Source organism: Pan paniscus, chromosome 2, assembly GCF_029289425.2.
Source record: "Pan paniscus chromosome 2, NHGRI_mPanPan1-v2.0_pri, whole genome shotgun sequence".
NCBI classification, from domain to species: domain Eukaryota; kingdom Metazoa; phylum Chordata; class Mammalia; order Primates; family Hominidae; genus Pan; species Pan paniscus.
The window spans coordinates 38,822,361-38,836,592 of record NC_085926.1 but is presented as its reverse complement, the minus strand read 5'-3'; the positions used below and the strand labels follow the sequence as shown (position 1 = coordinate 38,836,592).

Genomic DNA, 14,232 nt, shown 5'->3' with positions numbered 1-14,232 from the left:
AAGAAAAGAGGCAGAGTGAAGAGAGCCCATAGTGGTTTAAGAAGATGAGGAAAGGAGCAGAATGTTATAATCATCATGAATAAGGATCAGCAGAATTTGTACAAGGGGAGGAGGAGAAAAGGTGGAAAGGGCAATGTGGTCTATATTGAAGGCCTGTGTGTGTTCAGAACAAATGCTCAGCTCTTTGTAAACGTCTCGACATTTGATCAAATTCTTTCGTGTATGACCTGAGAGGTTCACAAAGCCTGTGGCCATCCTACCTCATTCCCTGGAGTCCTCCAGACATGATCTCTTTATGATTACCAAAAAAATTGCTGCATAACAAACAACTACAAAACCTCAGTGGCATAAAATAGTAAACATGTGCCTGCAGGATTCAGCTGATCTTGATTGGCTTCATTCATGCAAGTGTTATCTAGCCTGGGCTCAACAGGGCAACATGGCTCTGCTCCACATGTCTATCATCCTCCTTCCAGACCCAATGGGGTAGCCTGAATTTGCCTTTTTTTATGGAGATGGCACAAGACAGCAAGTGGAAGCATGCAAGGCTTTTCAAGACCTGGGCTCAGAACTGGCACAGTGTGACTTCCATTCCACTCTATTGGCTAAAGCAAGTCACATGGCAGGGACCAGATTTAAGAGGTTAGAAAAAGATGCTCTACTTCTTTAATGGGAGCAACTGCAGGTCGCATGGCAAGGGGCATGAACACAGAAAGGGGTGAAGAGTTGCATTTTAATGCAGTTTATTACAGACACTAATGATAGTGCTACCATTAATTCCTTTCAGGCTTTGGTTGCTGCTTTCCATGCTGTAGCGTGGACAAGAGAAAGCCTCCCTGGGTCATTTGGTGGAACCTGCGGAAAACCTGCTACCAAATAGTGAAACACAGCTGGTTTGAGAGCTTTATTATCTTTGTGATTCTGCTGAGCAGTGGGGCACTGGTAAATCATCATGGTCTTGTGTAGACATTGGGCATCAGGGCAGCTGGGGAAGCTGCACTCTGACTTGGCTTCTCGTGGGACTGGGAATATGGGAGACCAGACAGAAGTGGTCTCTGATGCTGCTGGTTCCCGCAGTGGGCAGGGTTTTGCACAGCTTCTGAAATCGTGCTCAACTGGGATATCACCAAGCAAAGATGCTTTATCTGTGTGGAAGAGTAACTAAAACCAGCTCTTTAAAGTGGCCACTAGAGTCTGGTCCTTGATCATCTACCTCTCATTTTTGGGGGATTTCTAGACATTTTCACTGTATCCTACATAGTTCTTTCTCTAGACAGCAATGCTTCTACTCTCCCTGTTACCATAAGCCATAGTGCTGTTTTCTGAAAGGTAAAATATTATGGGAGGGAGTTACAGGGACCAGATTAGGATATAGTAAGTTGCCTTGGTATTTTCTGTCATTCATGATCCCTTGAAAGAAAGGACAAGGAGATGTTGCTTTATATGCATGGTCAAAGTGTGGTATGAGTCCCAATGAGGTTTAGAAATAACTCTGAACCCATCAGCTTCTATAGCCATAGAGCTATCCACTCCTTTATGCTCTCTCTCCACGCCTTCTGGTCCTTCTTGTCTCCCTTTCTCCTCCCTGCTAGGGAAGGATAGTATCTTTTCTCTTATCACCTGCATATTTCGCCCTCTCCTTTTCTATTTTCTGCTTTTTTCTATCATGCATCTTCCCTTAAAATGATCATACAGTAATGTGGAGCTAAATAATAGGGAAGCAAACTCTCTTACTGTTTGACATAACAAACAGTTATGAGTTTTTTATGAGAGTTTGGTTCCATATTACTAAACCCAGGAGCCTTGGGTTCTCCCCTGCTAAGAGTGACAGAACATTTCACAGTGAATCACTAGCAAGTGGAAAAAGACAAGGAAATGTCTTCCTCCTACACCCCATAGCTTCTGGTTAGTGTTTTACACTCGTGTGATCTCTAGGTGAAAAGAGATGAATACATACCAGAGCCCACCGGGGACTGTGATCAACATACATCTCCATTTGTCTACTTACTACAGTGTAAATTATTCTTCAAATAGAAAAGCAGATTTCTCTAAAACCATCCCAGAGAATTCCCTTAATCAATTTTTACTGTTAATCTTGGGTCTAGGGTTACCTGTAGACTTTCTGGTGACTACATTTTCACTGGCTGTCTACTGTTACTCAAGTATAGGGTTTCTTGTATTTATTCCACAAATGATACTTATGATATAGGCAGTGGGAAAGCAGTGACAGTGCCAAAAGGCCACAGCAAAAATGCCCCATGGTGCCATAAAAGGAAAATTTATGATCAGAAATGTAGCAGAGGGCACACAACTCCAGTTCTTATCTGCCTTCAGAAAGGCAGGTGTAGGCTGGGCAGAGCAAAGCTGAACACACAATGCAGAGGGTGCCAGGGGAAGGACCCAGCCCATATTTCTCTGTACATATTTGTAGAGAATGAGAACAAGAGACATCAAGTCGTTTGCCACTATATGTGTCTATCAGCAGCAGCAGCGTCACCTGGAAGCTTGTTAGAAACGCAGGGTATTACATTGTAACAAGCAGTCCATTGTAACAAGTTCCCTAGGTGATTTGGGGTTCATTAGAGTTTGAGAAACTCTGGTCTAGGCAACTATGTAATAATAAGAGCTTCCTGTGTCAGAAAATGGCCTAGATATAATGTGGAAGCCTCTGAAGCTCAATTGCAGGTATAAGCGTGCTCATCCATTGAGCTAACTCAGATCTGCTGAACCAGCTTACTGGTAAGCTTCCCAAATAAGGGAGGAAATGAGCACCCAATACCATTCAGATTTGTTTATCCTCAAGAGGCAAACAAACGAAGTCCCTGACCTCCAGGAGCCTGAAGTCTAGTAGGAAAGATAGCTGGAGTGATTATAGACCAGAAAGTATAGATCAAGATAGATAGAACAATTAAGTGGTCTACTCAGGGAAGGAATGGGTGACATGGGAGCATGCAGGATGGGAACCTAACCCAATCCTGCTGGAACGGGACAGTTTCCTATAGAAAATATCAGCTAAGCTGAAATCTTAAAGCTGAAGAGCTGAAAGAGCAGAGGATGAGATAGAGGGCCTTCTTCAGCCAGAAACCAATTTGGCAATTGTAAGTGAGACTGTTTTACTCTTTTGCATTCTTTTTTTCACCCCAGGACTTTGGAGCTGTGGGCTTACCCTAGTCTCCAACAGCAAGGATGATTCCCTTCCTGCCTTCAGTGTTGACGTAAATTTCATGGGCAGCTTTAGTAACAGGCCGTCTTCCTTTCTTTCATTCTCAGTAACTCTGTAAAGGCCAAAAGGACAGCTTATACGCTAGTTATATAGACCCTGTAGAATCACATACAGTTTGCGTGAGGGAAGTGTTTGGATGTAGCATTAAAAAGGGTCTCTCTGAAAGCCAGGATCTCTTTTTCATAATTACAAATAACAATGTTTAATATTCAAAGTAATTTACACTGGGAGCTTTAGCCCAGAGTGTTCCAAATTTTGTTAATGTCATGGCACACATACGAAATGACACTATTTGTAGGGAATGGTAAGGTAAATGGATAAGGCTGTTTGTAGGGATAGATGAGGGGCATCAGGGTTGGCAGGATTTAGAGAATGGGCTAAGGCACTTGGACTTAATGTTATAAGCAATAAAGAGACACTGAATTAATCCACCAAGGCAATTGGGAGGATGAGAGATGGTCTATGCCACTGGGTGGTCCTGGGAATGTTGGCAAGACATATTTGGCAGGAGTTGAAAGGATGAGGAAGCCCAGGAAATAATGTGGTGATCCATTAGGAAGATGTTTTAATATTCAGGGGACCAGTAATAAGCAGTTGAGGAACTATTGTGACAACAGAAGAAAGAAGATTTTCCTTCTTCCATTTTTACTTACTCAAGGAATGGATTCCATTGGAAAAGTTTAGCCTTAATATCTTTTGAGCAGAACCTCATTATGAAGAGAGATACCAGTTTTTATTCATATAAGGAAGAAAAACAAAAAGTAAAGTTACCAAGGAGTTCTTTGCAAATATTCAACCTGGCCTATGGCTATGCTTTTTCATTTCAGATATTTGAAGATGTTCGCCTTGAGAACCAACCCAAAATCCAAGAATTACTAAATTGTACTGACATTATTTTTACACATATTTTTATCCTGGAGATGGTACTAAAATGGGTAGCCTTCGGATTTGGAAAGTATTTCACCAGTGCCTGGTGCTGCCTTGATTTCATCATTGTGATTGTAAGTTTACCATCTCTGTGTCCCACACAGGCTGGGGTAGTGGTTAAGGCAGGGATCATATGGAGGCTGCTTTTCCTGTGTGCCTCATATGGATGTCTGTCTAAAATAGTTTTTCTTGTTATCATTGCCTCTTCACAGTACTTGTAAGTAGTTGTCATTTGTCTATAAGCAGTTTAGCGTTTCCTAGGTCCCGCTCCTCATACACTACACTTTATATGCTCACCACTACAACCTTTCCCATGATGGGATTCATTCACTTCTCTCCATAAGCACTGTTTATGTATAATATGTACCTAGAATAACTTTCAGTATCCTCGATTTTTTCTTCTTCCAACTTTCTATTTCTTTTCAAGACTTCTCAAAGCTGGTCAGCAGCCAACAGACTAGGCTAATATCCATCTTAATTGTCAAGCAGCATAAGAGGATTGTTCACATACAGTCTCTCATTTAATATGCATGACAATGTTCTGAATTAAGCAGCATTGTATGACACCTCCCACACTGTATACAAGGAAACCTGAAGCTCAGAGGATTAGCAATTTGTTTCAGGTCATAGAGCTGATAAGTGGTGAAATTGGGATTCACGTGTCTAGCTGTATGACACAAAAGCTAATAATAGTATTAGTGGATCACATTTATTGAGTGCTTTCTCTGTATCAAGTACTCTTCCATATGCTCCAAATGCCTTCCTCTTTTAGTTATCATAGCCACTCTGTGGCAGGTGCTACTATTTTTGTATATTCAGAGAAAGAAAGTAAGTCATAGAGAGGCTAAGAAACATGTTCAAGATTGCCCAGCTAGAAGTGGTGGAGGTGAGATACAAACCTCGTAAGCCTCACTCCAAAGCTCTTGATTTAACATTACGTCCTCTTTTTAAGATTAATTTTATGTTTACTGATACATAGTAGATGGACATATTTTCAGGATACATGTGATTATGTAATACCTTTATATAATTAAAACTGGTGCAACCTAGTAAGTCTCACTCCAGGGCCCTTGATTTTAACATTACCTTCTTTCCATCATGATATAATTAGTTAAACTTTGTCCCTGCTATGCAAGGAAGTAGATAAGACAAATACCTGAGCATAAACCATGTGGTCAGGAAACCCCACTGGAGAACCATAATGTTGTTGGTTAGCACAAATAGACCATGTGTTCATTTAATATGGACATCAATATTCTGAGTTAATCAGTATTACATGACATCTACCACATTACTAACAAGAAAACCAGAAGCTCAGAGACAAGGAAACAGAAGCTGATTGTGGTTCAGGCATTTTAGAAAGGTATAAATGCCATAGAAACTACAACAGGATTCAAAGATGGGAATAAAAACATCCACGTTTGTCAGTCCTATTAATTTCTAGAGAGCAAATAACTCTGTACCTATTATCTTAATAGATTATAGTAAAAAGAAAACCCTAAAAACTGTGTGAACAGATGATTGTTATCTCCATTATAGGGAACTCTGTTTTACCGGATACAAGCCCTACATTTAGGAGCCTGGGTCCTAAAGCTAATTGGTCTACCCTCTTTTTGTGTAACCTTAAGCAAAACATTTCCCCTCTTTTGACAATAATTTTCTCACAGGTAAAAATGAGGATGTGGACTATAAATTGCCCAAATTCACTGAATACATAATAGAAAGCTAGTGATAGTTTCACTAGAAATCTAGTGATCGCCATTAAAAATATCAAAACAGTTGTCCAAAGCCACACTGTCAAAAAAGGGTACCAGGCCAAGATGGGTGGGTTTATTTATTTATTTATTTATTATATTTCAATAGGCTTTCAGGGAACAGGTGGTGTTTGGTTACCTGAATAAGTTATTTAGCGGTGATTTCTGAGATTTTGGTGCCCCATCGCCCGATCAGTGTACACTGTACCTAATGTAGTCTTTTATCCCTCACACCCTCATTTCCCCTGAGTCCCCAGAGTCCATTGTATTATTCTTACAACTTTGTGTCCTCTTAGCTTAGGTCTCTCTTATGAGTAAGAACATAAAATGTTTGGTTTTCCATTCCTGAGTTACTTCACTTAGAATAATAGTCTCCGATTCCATCCAGGTTGCTGTGAAAGCCATTATTTTGGTCCTTTTTATGGGTGAGTAGTATTCCATGGTGTATGTATATAGTATATACCAAAGACTATATATATATGGTATATACACCATATATATACCATATATATAGGGTATATACACCATATATATACCATATATATAGGGTATATACACCATATATATACCATATATATAGGGTATATACACCATATATATACCATATATATAGTATATACACCATATATATACCATATATATAGTATATACACCATATATACCATATATATAGTATATACACCATATATATACCATATATATAGTATATACACCATATATATACCATATATATAGTATATACACCATATATATACCATATATATAGTATATACACCATATATATACCATATATAGTATATACACCATATATATACCATATATAGTATATACACCATATATATACCATATATAGTATATACACCATATATATACCATATATAGTATATACACCATATATATACCATATATAGTATATACACCATATATATACCATATATAGTATATACACCATATATATACCATATATAGTATATACACCATATATATACCATATATAGTATGTACACCATATATATACCATATATAGTATGTACACCATATATATACCATATATAGTATGTACACCATATATATACCATATATATAGTATGTACACCATATATATACCATATATATAGTATGTACACCATATATATACCATATATATAGTATGTACACCATATATATACCATATATAGTATATATACCATATATAGTATATACACCATATATACCATATATATAGTATATACACCATATATATACCGTATATAGTATATACACCATATATATACCGTATATAGTATATACACCATATATATACCGTATATAGTATATACACCATATATACCATATATATAGTATATACACCATATATATACCATATATATAGTATATACACCATATATATACCATATATATAGTATATACACCATATATATACCATATATATAGTATATACACCATATATATACCATATATATAGTATATACACCATATATATACCATATATATAGTATATACACCATATATATACCATATATATAGTATATACACCATATATATACCATATATATAGTATATACACCATATATATACCATATATATAGTATATACACCATATATATACCATATATATAGTATATACACCATATATACCATATATAGTATATACACCATATATATACCATATATATAGTATATACACCATATATATACCATATATATAGTATATACACCATATATATACCATATATATAGTATATACACCATATATATACCATATATATAGTATATACACCATATATATACCATATATATAGTATATACACCATATATATAGTATATACACCATATATATACCATATATAGTATATACACCATATATATACCATATATAGTATATACACCATATATATACCATATATAGTATATACACCATATATATACCATATATAGTATATACACCATATATATACCATATATATAGTATATACACCATATATATACCATATATAAGTATATACACCATATATATACCATATATATAGTATATACACCATATATATACCATATATATAGTATATACACCATATATATACCATATATATAGTATATACACCATATATACCATATATAGTATATACACCATATATATACCATATATATAGTATATACACCATATATATACCATATGTCTCTCTCTCCATATATATATATATATATCACATTTTCTTTATCCACTGGTTGATTGATGGGCATTTGGGCTGAATCCATATTTTTGCAATTGCGAATTGTGCTGCTATAAACGTGTGTGCAAGTGTCTTTTTCATGTAATGATTTCCTTTCTTCTGAGTAGATACACATTAGTGGGATTGCTGGATCAAATGACAGATCTACTTTTAGTTCTTTAAGGAATCTCCACATTGTTTTCCATAGTGGTTGTACTAGTTTACATTCCCACCAGCAGTGTAGAAGTGTTCTCTTTTCACCACATCCACGCCAACATCTATCATTTTTTGATTAGTGCCATTGTTGCAGGAGTAAGGTGGTATCACATTGTGGTTATGATTTGTATTTCCCTGATAATTAGTGATGTTGAACATTTTTTCCTATGTTTGTTGGCCATTTGTAAATCTTCTTTTGAGAATTGTCCATTCATGTCCTTTGCCCACTTTTGGATAGGATTATTTGTTTTTTTACTTGCTGATTTGATTGAGTTCTTTGTAGATTCTGGATATTAGTCCTTAGTCAGATGTATAGATTGCAAAGATTTTCACCCACTCTGTGGATGTCTGTTTACTGTGCTGATTGTTTCTTTTGCTGTGCAGAAGCTTTTTAGTTTAAGTTCCATCTATTCATCTTTGTTTTTGTTGCATTTGCTTTTGGGTTCTTGGTCATGAAGTCTTTGCCTAAGCCAATGTCTAGAAGAGTTTTTCCCATGTTATCTTCTAGAATTTGTATGGTTTCAGGTCTTAGACTTAAATCCCTGATCCCTCTTGAGTTGATTTTCATATAAGATGAGAGATGAGGATCCATTTTCATTCTCTTACCTGTAGCTAGCCAGTTATCCCAGCACCATTTGTTGAATAGGGTGCTCTTTTCCCAATTTATGTTTTTGTTTGCTTTGTCGAAGATCGGTTGGCTGTAGGTATTTGGCTTTATTTCTGGGTTCTTTATTCTGTTCAATTGGTCTGTGTGCCTATTTTTATACCAGTACCATGCTGTTTTGGTGCCTATGGCCTTATAGTACAGTTAGAGGTCTGAAAATGTGATGTCTCCAGATTTGTTCTTTTTGGTTAGTCTTGCTTTGGGTATGCAGGCTCTTTTTTGGTTCCACGTAAATTTTAAGATTGTTTTTTCTAGTTCTGTGAAGAATGATAGTGGTATTTTGATGGGAATTGCATTGAATTTGTAGATTGCTTTTGGTAGTAGGGTCATTTTCACAATGTTGATTCTACCCATCCATGAACATGAGATGTGTTTTCATTTGTTTGTGTCATTGATGATTTCTTTCAGCAGTGTTTTGTAGTTTTCTTTGTAGAAGTCTTTCACTTCCCTGGTTAGGTATATTCCTAAGTATTTTATTTTATTTTATTTTCAGCTAGTGTAAAAGGGGTTGAGTTCTTGACTTGTTTCTCAGCTTGGTCACTGTTGGTGTATCACAGTGCTACTGATTTGTGTACATTGATTTTGTATCCTGAAACTTTGCTGAATTCATTTGCCAGTTCTAGGAGTTTTTTGGATGACTCTAGGATTTTCTATGTATACAATCATATCATCAAGAGGCCCAGATGGTTTTGCAGGTAAGTTTTACCAAACTTCCAAGGAAGAATTAATCTCATCTTATTCAAATTGTTACAAAGAATAGACAAAAGAAGGAAAGCTTGCAAATTTATTTAATGAGATAAACATAATATTGATAAAATGAATAGAACAGAAATGAATCAAATAAGAAAATAATCTTACAATTATATATCTTTACAAATCACAGATAAAGCACTCAACAAATGTGGTTTACTATTACTATTATTAGCCTTGACATCATGCAGACTGTGGTGTGAATCTGAAATTCACCACTTATCAGCTGTATGACCTGAAACAAGTTGCTGATCCTTTGAGCATCAGGTTTCCTCATCTATAATATGGTAGATGTTGCAAAGTGCTGCTTAGCTTGGGATATTGTTGTACAGATTAAATGAGAGAATGTATGTGAACAGTTCTATAATATTTATTGTCAATCAAGATTATATAAAATTACCATCATAATTTTTATTAGAAAAGCATAAACCACAAAAAGATACACAATTCAACTACATCAAAATGTAGTAAAACTTTTATTTTTGTATTCAACAATACTCTAATTACAGTTACAAACCAACTAGAACCTGGGAGACAGTATTTTCCACAACAGATCATTATTATTCACAACATATACAAATTTCCTACAGATTCACAGGAAAAAACAACCCAGAGTAAGAATGGGAGAAGTATACAAACAGCCAATTCACAAAAGGAATAAATGTATGATGAAATATACACTAGTTCTATCACCAGTTAGCACAGAAGTGCATATTAAAATGAGAGGCCTCTTTTTACTCATTAGATTGGAAAACAAAATATATTGTTTTGAAACATGGTCTCACTCTGTCATCCAGGCTTGAGTGCAGTGGCAACCTCTGCCTCCCAAGCTCAATTGATCCTTTTGCCTCAGACTCCTGAGTAGCTGGGACTACAGGCGCCCACCACCATGCCCAGCTAATTTTTGTATTTTTTATGGAGACAGGGTTTTACCATGTTTCCCAGGCTGATCTCAGACTCCTGAGCTCAAGTTATCCGCCTGCCTTAGCCTCCCAAAGTGCTGGGATTACAGGCTTGAGCGACTGTGCCCAGCTATGGCAAAAATTTTAAAGTTGGATAACATCGATATTTAGAAGGATATAGGAAAATGCCATGGCAAAAATTTTAAAGTTGGATAACATCGATATTTAGAAGGATATAGGAAAATGCGATCTCAAACCACTGCTAATAATTTAATTGGTACAGCCACTGTAGGGAATATTTCGCACTATATTAAGTAAAAATCACAAATGACCCAACTCACAATCCACAAATATCACTTGTTATAGATCCAAGGAGAACTCTTGCATATGTACCCAAGAAAAATGCACGCATCTGCCCAGTGTACTGTTGTGCATAATACTGTCCAGTGTACTGTTTTGCATAATAGCAAAGAAATGGAAATAACCTAGGTATTCACCAAGGAGGAATGGATCCGTAAAACATGAAGATTTATATGCTGTACTATTCCTCAACAGTTACAAGGAGCAAACCATAAGAATATAATCAACATGATGATTTCAAAAACAGTGCAGAGTGATAAATGCAAGTTAGATTTTAAAAATAAGATAAAACTAGTAGAAGACTTCTCACTTGAAGAGTACAGTATGGTGGGAAAGAATGTGGGTGTTTCTATGTGTCTCACTGATACCTGCAAGTCTGATGGAACAGAAACTTGGGTAAGGTTTAAGGTAAAGAGGTGTATAAGGTCTCTGTAGGAACACCTCTTCTCACCAACTATGACAATGATTTGGTAAAACAGAAGAATTGCTAAACTTTGCCATCTGTTTTCATCTGGCTAGGAATAAGTGGAGTATTTGCGAGAAAGCTACTTAATAACGTAATAATTTAAATAACTCTCCAAAAGTGGTGCCATTGTAAACAAAAAGCCCATTAAAAACATTATAAATACACTGTAAATTGATTATAAATTTCAAAATCTTAATATTCTGTCATATTAACTCAATTTCTCTTCACTACTACAATGAGGTTGGCAAGATTTGTGAGGAATGTTTTTAGGTAATAGTGAACTCTGACATCAGCTTAGTCAGGACTATCCTGATTCACTTCCTATCCAGCTGAGCAACTCTTCTTCCAAGCTGAGCCTCTGAAAACTCTCCATAATAAGAATGGCTGAAGATCTGCAGCAAGCAGATTCAACTCAAGCTCAAGCATTGATTCCATTGTGATAATAGAAGCAAATCCTAATTCCTCATATGAAAGCCAATACCTTCTCGAATTGTCCTCTACTGAGCATCTGTAAATATTGTTAAGATTTAATTTGGTATACTTAACAGAGCTTTCTAATACTCAGTTCTGTCCTATTGAGAAGAAGCATATTGGGAGAGAAAATAGCATTTAATTCCCCAATAAGGAGCTATTTGGATTAGGGGAAATATTAGCAAATAATTTATTTTTTCCATGTAACTTTTTATTTTGATATCATTTCAAACTAAGAAAAATGTTGCAGGAAATAGTATAATGAAATCCACATATTCTTTCTTCAGGTTCACCAATTATTGTCACCCATCTGCTTTGTCATTTTTTTCTCTCTTTTTTTCCCCCTAAACTGCTTGAGATTAAGTTGCAAGCATCAAACCTATTACCCCTAAACATGTCAATGTATATTTCCTATCAAGGACAATGTCTCACATGATTACAATACAGTGATCAAAGTTAGAAATTTAACATTGATTCAATTAAAATCCACATCCATTTTCAAATTTTTCACATTCGCCATAAAGATCTTTGTTATGGCAATTGACTATCATAATAAATTTCAATTGACTGCCATAACAAGATTCTTTAGGGTTAATTCCCTTTATGCATCCACCTCCTACCCCCACTCCAATCCAGGATCCAATTCAGCACCCCATATTACATGTGATTGTTATATCTCTTTGCTTTCCTTTAATTCACAATTCCTCGGATTTTCTATGTCTTTCACTAAACAAATAACGTGAGTGCATTGTTCCCACGTTTATGGACTGTAGCTTTGGTAGATAAGGAGAAAAATGGACTTTCCAGCTGGACACCAAGTCAGGTACATTATCTGTGGCCTCTCTTCCCATCAGGTCTCTGTGACCACCCTCATTAACTTAATGGAATTGAAGTCCTTCCGGACTCTTCGAGCACTGAGGCCTCTTCGTGCGCTGTCCCAGTTTGAAGGAATGAAGGTACATTCTGCAGAAGAATGGGTAGAAGTTCAGTTAACAGAGAAAGGTGGAAAGACCAACAGTTCTTTTTGGGCTGAGATTTCCTTAAATTGCCAAGCTTTTCCTGGGTTACTTCCCAGCCTGCCCAGTGCTTAGAATTTGAGGGGTAGAGAAAAGCCTAAGATATACTTTCTACCCTAAAAGCTTCTGTGACAGCCAAGATGAGCTGTAGCTTTGCCTCAGAATCCTGGGGTAGGTGTCCATAAGTCTCTAACACTGTCATCACCAGGGCACTTCTCAAGGTATCCTCAGTGGCAACAGAGAAGACCCATTATGTAGGGAGCTGAGAGCAGGGCTTGTCATGGGGATGGGGCACATGTATGTGGAGATTAAGGACAGAGCTCCAAGAGATCAAGCCCTGCACATCAGGCCCATGCTGAGAAGTTGAAGAGCCTGGTTCATCCTACCCATCTGTTATGGTTTTCTTTGCTTTTGTTTCCATAAGGTGGTGGTCAATGCTCTCATAGGTGCCATACCTGCCATTCTGAATGTTTTGCTTGTCTGCCTCATTTTCTGGCTCGTATTTTGTATTCTGGGAGTATACTTCTTTTCTGGAAAATTTGGGAAATGCATTAATGGAACAGACTCAGTTATAAATTATACTATCATTACAAATAAAAGTCAATGTGAAAGTGGCAATTTCTCTTGGATCAACCAGAAAGTCAACTTTGACAATGTGGGAAATGCTTACCTCGCTCTGCTGCAAGTGGTAAGTACAGTCAGTATGTTTTTCACTCTGAGGAGAAAAACCTTCAGAGAATCATGAATTGTTTCTCAGCTAATAAAAATGCAGTGACTCCATTGTGATAATAGAAGCAAATCCTAATTCCTTATAGGAAAGCCAATGCCTTCTGGAATTGTCCTCTACTGAGCATCTGCAACTTCATTGACTGCTGAGCCTCAGCTTCCTAGTGATGCCCCTTTAAGGATCTGTACATCTCACCTTGTCCTGTATGGCACCTTGCTGGCTCTCCACATCTCCAGGCAGAGAAGAGTGGAGCCTCAGGTGTAGGTCATGACACTTTGAACAGTTCCCTGTTTAAAGCACAGTTGCCAGGTCTTGAACAGGCAGTGCAAATACATATGGCATCAGAAAAGAACCCTTTAACTCTTAGCCAGTCTCTTTTCAGCTGTTTGGCCACAGCTTCAGCCTCTCTGGTAACTTTTAAGGTGGAAATTTCTTGTTTTTAAACTTTGTATCTTGTACAAATGAAGAAGAAGAAAAAAATCCAAGACACACATCCTTGAGTTCCCTTCTACTGTTCTTTTATTTGAGCATCCTGTCCTAGAAGGT

At 36.6% G+C, this 14,232-nt stretch overlaps 1 protein-coding gene across 1 annotated transcript in view; it reads left to right on the top strand.

Moving 5' to 3' along the window:
* Window positions 1–14,232, top strand: part of SCN11A (sodium voltage-gated channel alpha subunit 11) — a 107,195-nt gene that overhangs the window by 67,858 nt on the left and 25,105 nt on the right. The window contains exons 18-21 of the mRNA XM_055109673.2: window positions 788–942; window positions 4,051–4,224; window positions 12,798–12,899; window positions 13,384–13,647. Coding sequence (XP_054965648.1) covers window positions 788–942; window positions 4,051–4,224; window positions 12,798–12,899; window positions 13,384–13,647 — 695 coding nt within the window. The remainder of the gene's footprint in view (window positions 1–787; window positions 943–4,050; window positions 4,225–12,797; window positions 12,900–13,383; window positions 13,648–14,232) is intronic.